Genomic DNA, 13674 nt, shown 5'->3' with positions numbered 1-13674 from the left:
TCTTGCGGAGGGAAGGTTTTTTGTTTTGATCTCTATGGCTTCCCTGATCTTCTGGTTCCATAAGTGATCCTCCCTGTCGATGACTTCCACATTGTCCAAACTGATGTCATGTTTGTGATCAGATGTGTGTTCACTGAACGCTGTCGGGAAAACTGTAGATCTTGTGTGTTCTTTGTACTTGGTGCCAAGCGTTCTTGCTGTCTGACCAACATCAAGTGTTCCTGTACTCGGAACAGCTGATTTTGTATATTACACCATATTCAATGGAAGACGCTGTGCTGTGATGGTGTCGCACGCTACATTCGTGCTTGACAAAGACTCTGGAAAGGTAACATTTTAGCTAATGTCAATATAACAGAATCCAATATCAGTCTATATGCTTCTATAGAACAGGTAACTCAAGTAGAACCATTCGTAGTTATGAATACCCTTTTACTACACGTAGCTTTACGAAGGGTCCCTGTAGTAAATCCCTATTACGTACGAAGGGTACCTTAATTATAAGCCATTTTAGTGAAATGGATTTTACGATGAGTCGTAAGTTACGACTGATTTTGAGACCTTCAATGCTTTGTAAAGTTTAGTGAAATGGACCTCCAATATGTTTTGGGATCTCTGCTTTGAGCCACACTGTGATGTCATGATTGCCAAACCATAAAACTATTTCTTTTAACTATATACGTGCATTGGGCTATTCCAGAAAATAAATGCACACCCCCTATAGAGGAGTTCGGATATCCAGACTTTTTGTCCAGTCGTGATTGTTGGAAATCCAGACTTTTTAAGTGTCCAAAGGCGAAAATATCCAACAGAAAACTAATTCAAAGTAAGAAATCCTGAATTTGAGAGCTCATTTTAGACATTTCCGTGATTTTTCCTTCATTTAATTGGATTTCCAAGCTTTTTCAAGCGACATTGACAACTGGATTTCCAGTTGATTTCAGAAAGCAGACTTGGAAATCCAGACATTTCTTTTGGTTAAAATTTACTCCTCTATAGGGGTGTGCACTTATTTTCTGGAATAGCCCATTGCGTGATAGCACTTTTGACATGTAGAAACATCAATCACAGAGGTATGTACAAGATTTTTGTTTACAGTTTCTGTATAAAATTGAACAACTTCAACATTGCAGGTATGTGTTTAAGGTGCTCTTTATGTAATAACGTTGCTTATTGCTGATTGACTTTGGCAAAAATGTATAGGGTTTGGGAGCATTCAAGGAGCTATTTACCTGTAAAGTAAATTTATTAATATTTCTGTGGTCCAGGTACGCGATGGACATGATTGATCTCTCCTACCCGCTGATGACCAATGGTCCACCGTCTTGTCGTCATGACCGTTGATCAGCCAATTAGCGTGATTGTTTTGCAGTTAACATAATGCTTGTGTACGCTTGACGCACAACATACTACAGAAGCATTAAATAATCTGTTTAGCACAAATTTGCTGCATATACATTTAATATTTGCTATTTTAATTGTTATATGGCACACTGGGCAAGGTGTTAGGTGTTTGCATTTGGTGCAAGAGGTTTCCGTAGAACAAAAAAATGCTCTCCCTGTGGCTCATCTGGTAAAGGTGGGGCAGATGAAACATGATAAAAGACCTCATTACAGTCAATTCTGATCAGGGTAATAACCGGGGAAATAAGCACGATTGTTGGCTACACTTTCCTGTCCTGTAAAAATGCCAGGTCACTGGCCGAAGTTTCGTTAGCGTTATCTCCTAGATTTCAGCTGTAAATGCCTAGATATACTTGACATAAAAAATAAAAAACACATTTTTTATCAAAATGGTTATCAATGTTGTTTTTTCAGAAATATTGAATATATCTTGTGAAAATGTGAACATTATTTTTCCCATCTAGAAACTGAATTACTCAATTGCATTGCATTTATTGGTAGTTAAACAGCAGGTAACAATGATGTGCGTGTTTGGCATTCAAACCATCCAAACTGTTGTTTCTTATTATCATTTGACTATAATAGAAACGGTGGCTATTTCAGTGATGGTTTCCCATTTTACCAGGGATGTCAAATTTGAATTGACCTACTTTGTGTATTGATAATCAAAGAACTAGGGTAAAGGGAAGTACACAATTATTTTCATGCTTGATAAAATTCAGGAATTGTTTCGGCAATTTTTGATATTATGTCCGTTTGTGACCCCATTAAGCACTATGAATTGTGTGTCCCCCCAAAAAACAATTGATTTTTCAGTTATATTATGGCCAAAACAAAAGAGGTAAAATTCATTTGTGTTTCCATTATTTTTAGCACCATAATACTTGTATCTTTAGAACCATTCCAGGAATTATGAAACTGGCCAGCTTCAAAAATGTTAGGACTGTGCACACCCTGGACGTCCTGTGTGTATACACGCTAAATACTTAAAGTAGTATTTTGTGATCCAAGCATCCTCTTTTTATGACATTTTTGAGTAGATACCCATGAAAAATGCTTGTTCCCAACATTTTAGTTAGTGAGTTATGCATGATTATGTGTATACTGTATAATACTGCTAATTTTTGCTAAACGAATTATTCTGCAAGAATTTTTTTGTACATAAACATTATGTACCAGAGGTTTCAGTGGTATAAAAATCTCAACTTTTTTTTGAGAAAAATTGGGGATGATGCTTTGATTACTTAAATGCCCTTTTAAAAGGACATTGCAAAAGATAACAGCTATCTATATTTAGGCACCAACCTGTCAGCTTAACCATAATGAGAAAAAGCTATTAGTGCCTTGATATGTCATGACATTGAAAAAACACCCATATAAATATAGAAAGAAAGATCAATAAATATTGTGACTCTGATGATGATAACGAGTTTGTGTACACACAATGTGTCACACAACAAGTTTTTTTCTTAAAATCAAAAGTTTTAGAATTGTAAATTTTCATGACCATATTTGGAATCAGATATGCATTAAAATGAGTACAAACAAGCCTAGTATTGGTCATGTGGTTCTTAAGATAGATCTTGATATTTGGAAATCTTGATATTTCAAAACTTGGGACTTTTTATTTTGAAGTCTATGGCCTGCATATAGAGCATTAAAAGTTACTATCAGTGATTTATAAATCAGAAAATCTCTTAAAATCACCCCAAATCAAGTTTCACAGTGTACACATGTGTGACCAGAGATTTTCAAATCTCTGCCCCCCAGTATTATGACAAATTACCCCCCCCCCCCGGATTATCCGTCCCTTCAGAAGTTTCATCCAGAATAAACCCTCTATATATGTTTCCAACCTCAAAATCAATCTTGTATTTATAATATATCAATTTAAACTCTCTGCATACTTGAACTCAGCAGTCTGATGATGATATGAATTCCTCTCTTTGTGTCATTTTTAATGCTCTGCGTGCTAGCCATAGACTTCAACATAAGTCAAGTTTCGAGATATTTTCTCACAATATTAAGAGTTATCTCAAGAACTACTGAACCAATGCTAGGCTTGTTTGTACTCATTTTAATGCATTTTTCATGCCGAATCCAAATATGGTCATGAAAATGTACAATTCTGACATTTTTGTAATAAAAAATGTAATATTTGAAACTTGTCATCTGCAGTCAACACCCACGTGGACAGAGTTAAATGGCTGGACTTACCAGGTCAGTTTAGAATGGCAAGAATCAATGATCACTATAATTAATATCCTGTCGCTGAGGGAAGTGTGCTCGCTGCACTGAGCTTTATCTGCATTAAATCGCATTTAATACAAACAATTAACAGATTCTTTTGAAAACATTCACCAAAAATGCTGTATTTTTTTGTAGGTAAGGTGAAAAATTAAATTCTGTGTTCTGAATTTGTACTGTTATAATCCCTTTGAAGTGGTTTATTATATGAATTAAAAATAGTTTCAGTTTTTTTACACATAGGGTTGGCAGTTCTCAGAATAAGGCAAAGTAGAGAAAAGAACAAATGTTGATTGATTGTCCTCATCCGACTGACCCTAATCTGGAAAACAAGCTTTTGTTTTTGTTTTACTGCACTAAAGAGAATGCTGACCCTAATTTGAGAAATTCCAGAATTTTTTTTTCTTTCAAAATTTCGGACATCTTGAAAAGTTTTTGCCCAAGTTTCTTCACATCACACTTTTAAACTGTTTTTAAACATGCATGAAGTGGTATACAGTTAGGAAAATATCCTAATTTTATTACAACTATTTGGGCTGATTTTGTAAGCCAGTTACTAGGCCTATCCATGTTTTGGCTATGAGGTTTAAAACAAATTATAATATATAAAAAAAGTCTGACTGACCAATCCTACCCCCTATGGACAATCAAACAATTAATTTTTAGGCCTAAGCACCCACAGACTCAGTTTAATTTTCTATGTAATGTAGTAACTCCACAGTCAAGTGTGATTATCTTAACGAATGCACTTTTACGGTGTCATTATTTGGCATAAACTTTTTGAGTGCATCAGATATATAATAAAACAAGAGGTAATTAATTTGCTGCATTGATACTTTAGTTTGAACATTTAGGAAAAAAATATCTTAAATTAAAATGCTGTTACTTCATTGACTTGGAAAATCACTCACGGCATAAGACACATTGTATACCAGAGGTATGGATATAATGAATTGCCCTTTCAAGTATTATGATGCAATGTGCAATTGAACATGTAGATAGGTTTTAGAAAAAACTATTACCAGTACACGCTTCTATATATATATATATATAAAATATATAAATATACACGTTAATTAAACATTTTGTGCTACTCGGAGTTTCACGCATACGTGCGATCAATGCAGCGATCATCAAACAACTAATGCTTGATAACACAGATCATTTTTTCTTTTGTTTGTTTCGATCGGGCGGTTTGCGTCGATGGTTACCATGACGGCATTTAGAAACAAGCTCATTACGCCTATTGATTGAGACTTCTGAATCGTGTCTAGTACTGTATAAGATATGGAGCTTTTCCTCCATACAGAGATTGCATTGGCCTGAACTGCGCCTATGGGTATTAGAATACTTGAGAATTTCCCATGAGATTGAGTAGTTGAGTTTTTTTCTTTTACAGTCCCAGACATACTTTGAAAGTTCTGTTTCTTTTTCAGATCGCTCATGACGGAACGATTTGTTGTGATTATTATACCTGGTTTTGAAGTTACCACTTGCTAGTCCAATGTAGCTGGCAATTTTTCATCAGTTGTGACTTTAGCTTTGTACACTATATCGTTGGCAAGGCATTTTCCACGGAGGGGCAGGTATTTTTGCCTGCAGTTGCACGATTTTTCAGTGGTATTTTGATTACTTTTCGCCATGGTTTTGCTGTTGTGAGCCTTGATAATTTGTTGCATGTTTTTCATGCAGCTGTAACTGATTTTGATGCTATTTCTGTTGAATATTCTATGCAACTTGTGTTCACGTGGAAAATGCCTGCCAACGAGTTTTAAGAAATGCGCACCCACATTGGTTTTAACACTCTTACTGAATGGTGGGTTATACCATATTGTTTTTCTTGTTCTTTGCTTTTTTCTTTTTTGTTGTCTCTTATCGCTGGTCTTCGTGGTGTAGACAATTTCTTCTTCGTATCCAGCTTTCTTTAGAGCTGCATTGTAGCTAGGTGCTGCATCCTTAAATATGCCTGGGTTTGATGACAGCGTCGAGATTCTTTTACTAATGGCAGGTGGTATGTTGTTTATGATGGGTGGCGGGTGGTTAGATAGGCGGTTAATGTATACTGGGTCATCGTTTGGTTTTCTGTAGGGTCTATGCGAGCGGGTGTTGGGGTCTAGGTGCACGTCGAGGAAGCAGGCGGACCTTAAGTTCGTCTGAACCGTGATTTTCAGGCAAGCAGCTCTGGAAAACTTTTACAAGTTTCTTCCTTGCGCTGTCAGCCTGGCTACCGGAGCACGATTTCAAGGTAGCCAAGCCGTCATCACGGTATAGGCCTACACTATAGTGTAGGCCTATACCGTGATGACGGCTTGGATAGAATATTCAACAGAAATAGCATCAAAATCAGTTACAGCTGCATGAAAAACATGCAACAAATTATCAAGGCTCACAACAGCAAAACCATGGCGAAAAGTAATCAAAATACCACTGAAAAATCGTGCAACTGCAGGCAAAAAAATACCTGCCCCCCTCCGTGGAAAATGCCTTGCCAACGATATAGTGTACAAAGCTAAAGTCACAACTGATGAAAAAATTGCCAGCTACATTGGACTAGCAAGTGGTAACTTCAAAACCAGGTATAATAATCACAACAAATCGTTCCGTCATGAGCGATACGAAAAAAGAAACAGAACTTTCAAAGTATGTCTGGGACTGTAAAAGAAAAAAACTCAACTACTCAATCTCATGGGAAATTCTCAAGTATTCTAATACCCATAGGCGCAGTTCAGGCCAATGCAATCTCTGTATGGAGGAAAAGCTCCATATCTTATACAGTACTAGACACGATTCAGAAGTCTCAATCAATAGGCGTAATGAGCTTGTTTCTAAATGCCATCATGGTAACCATAGACGCAAACCGCCCGACCGAAAAAAAAAAAAAAAAAAATGATCTGTGTTATCAAGCATTAGTTGCCTGATGATCGCCGTATTGATCGTGACGTGCGTGAAACTCCGAGTAGCACAAAATGTTTAATTAACGTGTATATTTATATATTTTATTAGGCTCTACACCAGTTGTATTGAGCACTCTTACTGCATTTCTGTGACTCTTATATTATATATATATATATATATATATGCAGTGAAGATACGAAAATACACTAAAATATCAAACTCTCATAGGCCTACAGTTCTGTAATTGAAACTTTAAATTCTTCTTGTACATGTAGTTGTATAACAACTCACGACAGTGGAATCTTACAATTTGTACAATTCATACTTAACACATGTTTCATTGTATTATAGGCGGTATATATAAAATTTGTTGGTTCTCGTCCCCGCCCACATCATTTACTAGAGTTAATCCATTTTTTTCTTGAATTTACAAGCATAACTATTCATTTTAAAGCTCCAGAAATTCATTATGATGATGAAAAGGTTAATATTAAGCAACATGAATCACCTTGAAGAAGTATGGTAGTATTCTACGGTTCTACCCCGCCCTCAGAACCTTAAAATAAAAGTGCTTCGTTTTTTCCTAGAATGTGTTGAAAAAGGTTTACAATTGCTAGCAATATGCCTATTTAATATTGTGTTGCAAAATAAAACCTCCCGCCCTAATCAATTCATGAAAATCCTTGGATGAAAGCGAATAAATTATTTTTATGCGGTCTTTTCAAGGGAAATTCCCTCTGGATGAGCAACACAAGCAGAAAGTTATATCTGTGTAGGATGAATAGTCATGAATGACACCATATTGATAATTGCGTAGGTTTTATTGCACAAAAGCAAGACAGAAAGAGGTGAAATATGCACAACACCGGAAAACAAATTGTGGTATTATATAAGGGATGAAAATAGTCACTACGTTACAAGAAATCATGTGATGAGAAAAGAAAGAGATTGATTTTACTATTTATAGTAGATGGAATCAAGATATCAGGCTATTCTTGTTGAAATCTATACACCCTCTGGAAGACATTCAAGCAGGTTACCCCATTTGAAATTCTTGCTCCCTGTGTGGGAGATGAAGGTCATGTCTTCCATAAGGGGTGTATGGATTTTAACTGGAATATAGGCCATTTGATCAAATGGGTGGTATAGTTGATAATGTTAAAATTATGACACAAACAGTTTATCAATTTGTAGACAAAAAATGAGATGTTCTGCATGCATGAAAATTTTTGTGAACTTTGTGAGTGACATGCATTTGTGAATTGTTATGCTCGCATATTTCCAATTTAAGCCTTTTTTTAGAAAATGTATTAATTTTAATGCATGAGGTGATGTATCATGTTGCAAAGGATTCTGGGAAGGATAAAATCTCTTGGTGTTGTTGCATCTGAGATCATGTCACATATAAGACATATGTTGTTAGTCAACTTTAAGGCTTAATTCAATACCAGGTCGTCAGTTTCATTGTTGCTAATACTCTTAAAAATAATCTGGTTTGATTGCTATCTTCAGTAGACAGCACAGTGTGAGGATCCATAGTTGCTTATTCAGAAAATATAACGGTAATTGGACACTGCATTAGAGATATATTAAAAACTGGAAGTGAAAATTTGGTTTTAATGGGGCAAGCTGATGACATGTATGCCCAAAGTGTTGCCACTACTAATTCATGTATCCTTTAAAGGCAGATGTTCATCCCTTTGGACTGCTGTACTATTTGAAACATACATGTATGATGATATATTAAATTCACCTTGTGTATATAACATGTTTTATTTAAAATATCCATCCAATGACCATACCAATTTATTTACAGACCACCTGCTGATCAAGTTTTTTTTTTTTTACAGCATTAGACCATTTCCATGGGAAATAAAGCATTATTTATAGCAACCGTTAAAGGGTTAACAGCACATCTGGATTTATTCATAAAAGTGTTACACAAGCTCAGCATTTTATGGCATAACATAATCCATGATAATAAAAGTATCCAACTCGCCAAAGTCCTCATCATCTAAAATAACATAGTGATACGTAAGGACAAGGTTACCTGCCCAAATCCTAGTATAAACATTTAGTAATTGTTGGTATTTAGTTCCTACACAAATCTGCCAGTTGACCAGGCCAACGCTTATGGACCTTTAAGTGAATATTTAGTTGTGTTCAGATGATCAGAGAATTCTTGAGGGTCGACATACTAGAGTATTGCATTTCCTTAGTACAATCCCTGAGTGTGTGCCCACACAATTCCAAAGCCTGGAGTCCTTGATTTTTGCGATGCCTGATGTCGTTTATATCTTTGGTATTACAACCGGAAGCTTACTGTGACCTATCTAGTATTACGCCAAATTGAACCATATTAAATATAATTAAACCAAGGTCATAGGTTAAGCCCAGTACTCGAGAATCATAAACTGTATGGTTCACATGGCAGTAGCACTAGCATCATCAAAGCATCACTTGGGGAAAGTGTGACAATCCCCGAAAATTCTTGGAGATAAATTTGGTGGCAAACTTAGGGATTGGAATCCTTGTGAGCGTCCACACGGCATATTTTCCCAAGTTTTCGCACAAGAACTGCTTTTCTTTAGCAAATGGCCCTCAATGTGGACGTACCTTTTGTCAGAATTTATTGAAGACTCTATACATTGCACTTGCAGGTCTAGATCGAGGTCTTGTGGTTTTCAGAAATTGTACTCATATTTTAGCACATACTAACACATGCGGGTATTTAATGATTTTATGGTGCCACAACAACACGCCCTGGGACTGCGTTTCAGTGGCATCCTAATCTTTTTCACCATATTATCCGGTGTTTGCAAAAGCTTTTTTATTCTGTAATTATTTGTATGGTTGGAATTTGGTGAAATAAAACTGAACTGAAACTGAACTGAACTGATATTTTTTAATGATGAGATTTTCCCTTTTATTTGTTTGTTACAGATCACAACATATCTCGGCAAGAGAGATTTCATAGATCATTTGCAGTCGATTGATGACCAAGGAAATACAGTAGATCTTATTGGTAAGTGAGGGAAAGAGATTAAGGCTCAAACCAAAATCAAAGAAGCTCTCAAGTTGTGCGGCTTCCCTGAATGGACTTTTGGCATAGCTATAGAATACCCATCTCACCTCCCAACACACAGGGTTAGGGTTAGGCACCCTGAGCGGGGTATTCTATAGTTATTCCGGGCTTTTTAATCAAACACAAAGTAGAAATAAATCGCATAGCAAGGTTCAACCAGAGTCTAAATCCAGATGGATGGCAGTCCTCCTTTGTAAAGGAGGGTTCTCCCATCGCGTGAGGCGGGTCTTTAAGAAGCACAGCATTAACACCGCCATCTAACCTCACCAAACGCTGAGAAATATTTTAATGCACCCAAAGAGTCAATTTCAGAAAGTGCTAAGTCTTGGCGTGAAACTGTCATTGAGGTACATAACATCAACCCAAAATGTTGGATTTGTTCACAAGAATCTTTCAATTATATGTTTTATTGACAATCCTGATGAACTTATTTGCGGATAATTATGATCACGGCGAGAGAGTGTTGATCTGTCACGCTATAATGAGCCAATTAGAAGAAGGAAATAGCCCATATTTGTCACTTTTAAAATGCTCTCTTTTGCCATTCAATTCAGTATAACTTGAGGAAATAAAGTCGCATCGTCCCAAATGAGGTATCAAAATATGCAGAACAAAATTCTCCATCCAATGATTACTTTATTTGGTACTTTAGGTTGAGTGTCTAAGATTAAATTTAGTTTAGATGATATTACTTGGGAAGTGAAGCATCCTAAAACATATAACAACAAACAAACAAACAAATACAAGAAACCAAGCAGACATGTATAACAATGTGTGTTTGTTTGTTTGTTTGATAGGTACAAACATAAGCCATGTACTTGTCTCAAGTACATACAGTGCAGCTTTATAGCCTCAAGGCAAGCCAGGTATGCAGGGGTGGAGAACCAGACAGTGAAAATGCTTATGGCAAAATGCAGCTCGCTCTCGCTCTCTAGAACTAGATCATTGTACACAATTACGCATACAAGACAAGTGCTGTTGTACAGATGTATACATGTACTAACTGTTAATGATGTATATGGATGTCTCTGTTATAAGGCCAAAAACAAATTATGTTTAGTTGCCCTCAGCGACTGATGGAAAGAAAGTAAAAATCTTGGATCTGTTTTTGTTTGTTTTTCAATCACTTTTTTAGAAGAAACTTTGAATTTGGACAGTATCAAGGAGATTTTATATTTGTTATTCACTTATTTTATTTATTAAATGCATATTTGATTAAAAACAAGCAGTATTTCTATCAAAAATGCACAATTTTTTACCGTAAAATGGTCAAGCATTTGTCAATACTAGCCTTTTCAAAATGAAGGAAAACTGAAAGAAGAGCCCATGAAAAAAAAATAAAGGATTGATCTACCGATCCTCCAAAGTATTGTCTTGGAAGGTCAACTAAACAATTTTTTTTTTGGCCTAATGAGAAGGAGTATGTCCCCTTCCTAAAAATTGATTAACCCGGTTTTAAGATGCAATGGATATATTTTGATGAAATATATTTAAGGGATGCATTTGTTGTTGTTGTTGTTGTCATCGTTGTTGTCTTTTGGGAACCAAAAGAACAATTATAGGCGGTTACTCTAAGCTTGATGAAATATTCACAGCTCGATCCATGATACCTGAGAGAATTCAATAAATCTTCTGTCTCAGCATTAGGTATGCCAACATCCAGGGTATGAACTACTTTGTTGTATCATTGCATTAACGTCATAAGTGAGAGCGGGTTGGCGCAGCAGTTGTACCCTTGCTCGCACCACTGAGGTCCCAGGTTCAAGCACTGGCCGTGAAGCCCTGGCCGTGCCCAAGGACTGCATGTGCACTTGGTTTATCCCGATCCATGCTTGCCCTCGCGGGTTTTCTCCAGGATCTCCAGTTTCCTGCTGCTTTTAAAAATTGGTGATTAGTTGTTTGGTTATCAAAAAGTTCCTTCTCCTTAGAATGAATTTGGGGAGCTGCACAGATAATTGGCAGATGTTACAATCTAATGCTCTGAAGCATTCAAAATAGCAACTATGTTTCATAAAATATTACTCTATGTTTCATAAAATATTACTCAAATACCATCTTTCAAGTGTTATAAACCCATGTTGAGTAATCTTTTGTTGTTCCAATTTCGGCACATATGGTCATTCAATAGAGAATTAAACGCATAATTCACATATCGGGAATTTTCGCTTATCTGGCCAATGCTTGGTCCCATCATGGCCGGTTTAAAAGGATAGACTAAGAAGTTGGACTATGTGTGATTTTCAGTATATTACAAAGCTTTCTACTCTTCCATTTTCTTGTCCTGAGTGGTGAAACGTTTGTGACAAATTATGTTGATTCAAAAAAGAACAGGACTTAAGTATTGATATATTCATAACACACATCTTATCAAGCATTTATCTGCCGTCTTCGCCCCATATTAGATGCAATCTGCATGACCACATATGTTTCTTGGTGAGGTGTTTATATAACACAAGGTATAGTGCTGTATGATACAGGTGTTGATAAAAGTACGCACGATACTATGTCAGTTTTAATTCCTTTTATCTGATGTTGTAATATGCGGAGACCGAGTAACACGTACCACGGCATGTGATACAGTTGTTTGTCACAGTCCCACAAGATGAAAGCAAAGCTTTAAATACGGTCTTACATGTATTTAAATCAGATTGGGATTATACATACATTCATACATGCATTATGTGCATTTGGGAAGTATCTCTACATCAAGAACGAAGCACATGGAAATAATCGATAACAAAAGAAAACTTAAGGAAGGTCACAAAGCAAAAGATAGCCTCCCCAAAAAAAATATATATATATTCAGGCATGAGAATTTTTAGGCTTTTGCCTGAATTCAGGCAGTTTTGTTGTTTATAATTTACGCATTTTTAGGCCGAATGCACACACTTTTTCAGGCAGTTTTCAAAAAAGCCATTCTCATGCCTGAACATTATATGTGACAAGTTCTAATATTCCAATATGCAGTTCTTAAGAAAGGTGTAAAAAACACAAGAATGTGTCATCGTATTGTCGGTAATAGATGCACACACCATCAGAATATTGTGGCTACAATGTATATTGAATGTTTAATGTAATATTGAAAGAAGTGCTGAACCAAATTGGTGTGGAATCGCTTGTTGGCGGGGACATATAAAGTGCTATATAAGGGACCGTTCACAAACACTTGTAAGGGGGCAGACCTCAAAAATTTCAGGCCCCCCTTTTGACATGAAAATTATGGGTCAACCCCATAGAAAAGCATATAAACTTAATTTTTTTCCAAGAAAATTTGTGGTCATTTTTTCAGGCCCCCCCCTTAGGAGGGTCAACAATTTTCAGCCCCCCCCTTTGCATCAGGCCCCCCCCTTACAAGTGTTTGTGAACTGTCCCTAAAGTGCTAGAAAAGTATAAACTAGTACTTTGGAAAAGAAAATATAAATTGATTTATTATGATATCCGTTTGTCCGATTTACTTTTAACAAAAAGATATGTTGATCAGTGCCCTACTCTATTATTCTAAACTCGAGCAATTCCTCTTTTCTGAAAATGTCATATGATCATTCATTCTCTCTTCATGTTTCACCTTTTAAAATGTTAACTTTGCGAAATGCATAACACATGAAACTGAACAACCCCAAGGCTGTGTGACTTAGTTACAACAGTAGTTGCATATGTGAGACAGGTTAATTTTAAAAGATCATTTCAAATTGTATGTTTGCAGGCATCTCTAAAGTTGATGCCTTTTGGTTGATACTCCTTTAATGTAATTTACCGTGAGGAGGATACTGCTCTTCCTGTAAAAAATGAGTTTGTTTACATTGAAAGCATGTGGTGATCATAACAAACAGGAGAGGAAAGTGGGCGGTACAATGTGGTGTGCCACTGTGCCTTACCCAGGTCCCAGGTTTGCAATATATAAGGCCAACATGTTTGTTTATGCTTTCCTAACCAACTAAAAAAAATCATTGTTTTGAAAAAAATGATATTTTTAGAGATGATTTTTACCTTTATATATAAACCAAATAAGTGACAAAACAACTCTTAGCCATCATGAATGCCTT

General features: G+C 36.2%; 1 protein-coding gene across 6 annotated transcripts in view; it reads left to right on the top strand.

Moving 5' to 3' along the window:
• The window catches only part of LOC140154794 (beta-arrestin-1-like), a 150723-nt gene that overhangs the window by 105834 nt on the left and 31215 nt on the right, over nucleotides 1-13674 (top strand). For all 6 annotated transcript variants that reach the window (XM_072177372.1, XM_072177374.1, XM_072177373.1 and 3 more), the window contains one exon: nucleotides 9490-9571. In XM_072177372.1, the coding sequence (XP_072033473.1) occupies nucleotides 9490-9571 (82 nt within the window). The remainder of the gene's footprint in view (nucleotides 1-9489; nucleotides 9572-13674) is intronic.

This window comes from Amphiura filiformis, chromosome 6 (assembly GCF_039555335.1).
Source record: "Amphiura filiformis chromosome 6, Afil_fr2py, whole genome shotgun sequence".
Lineage (NCBI taxonomy): Eukaryota > Metazoa > Echinodermata > Ophiuroidea > Amphilepidida > Amphiuridae > Amphiura > Amphiura filiformis.
The sequence above is the reverse complement of the archived record's forward strand: the minus strand, read 5'-3'. Positions and strand labels throughout refer to the sequence as shown.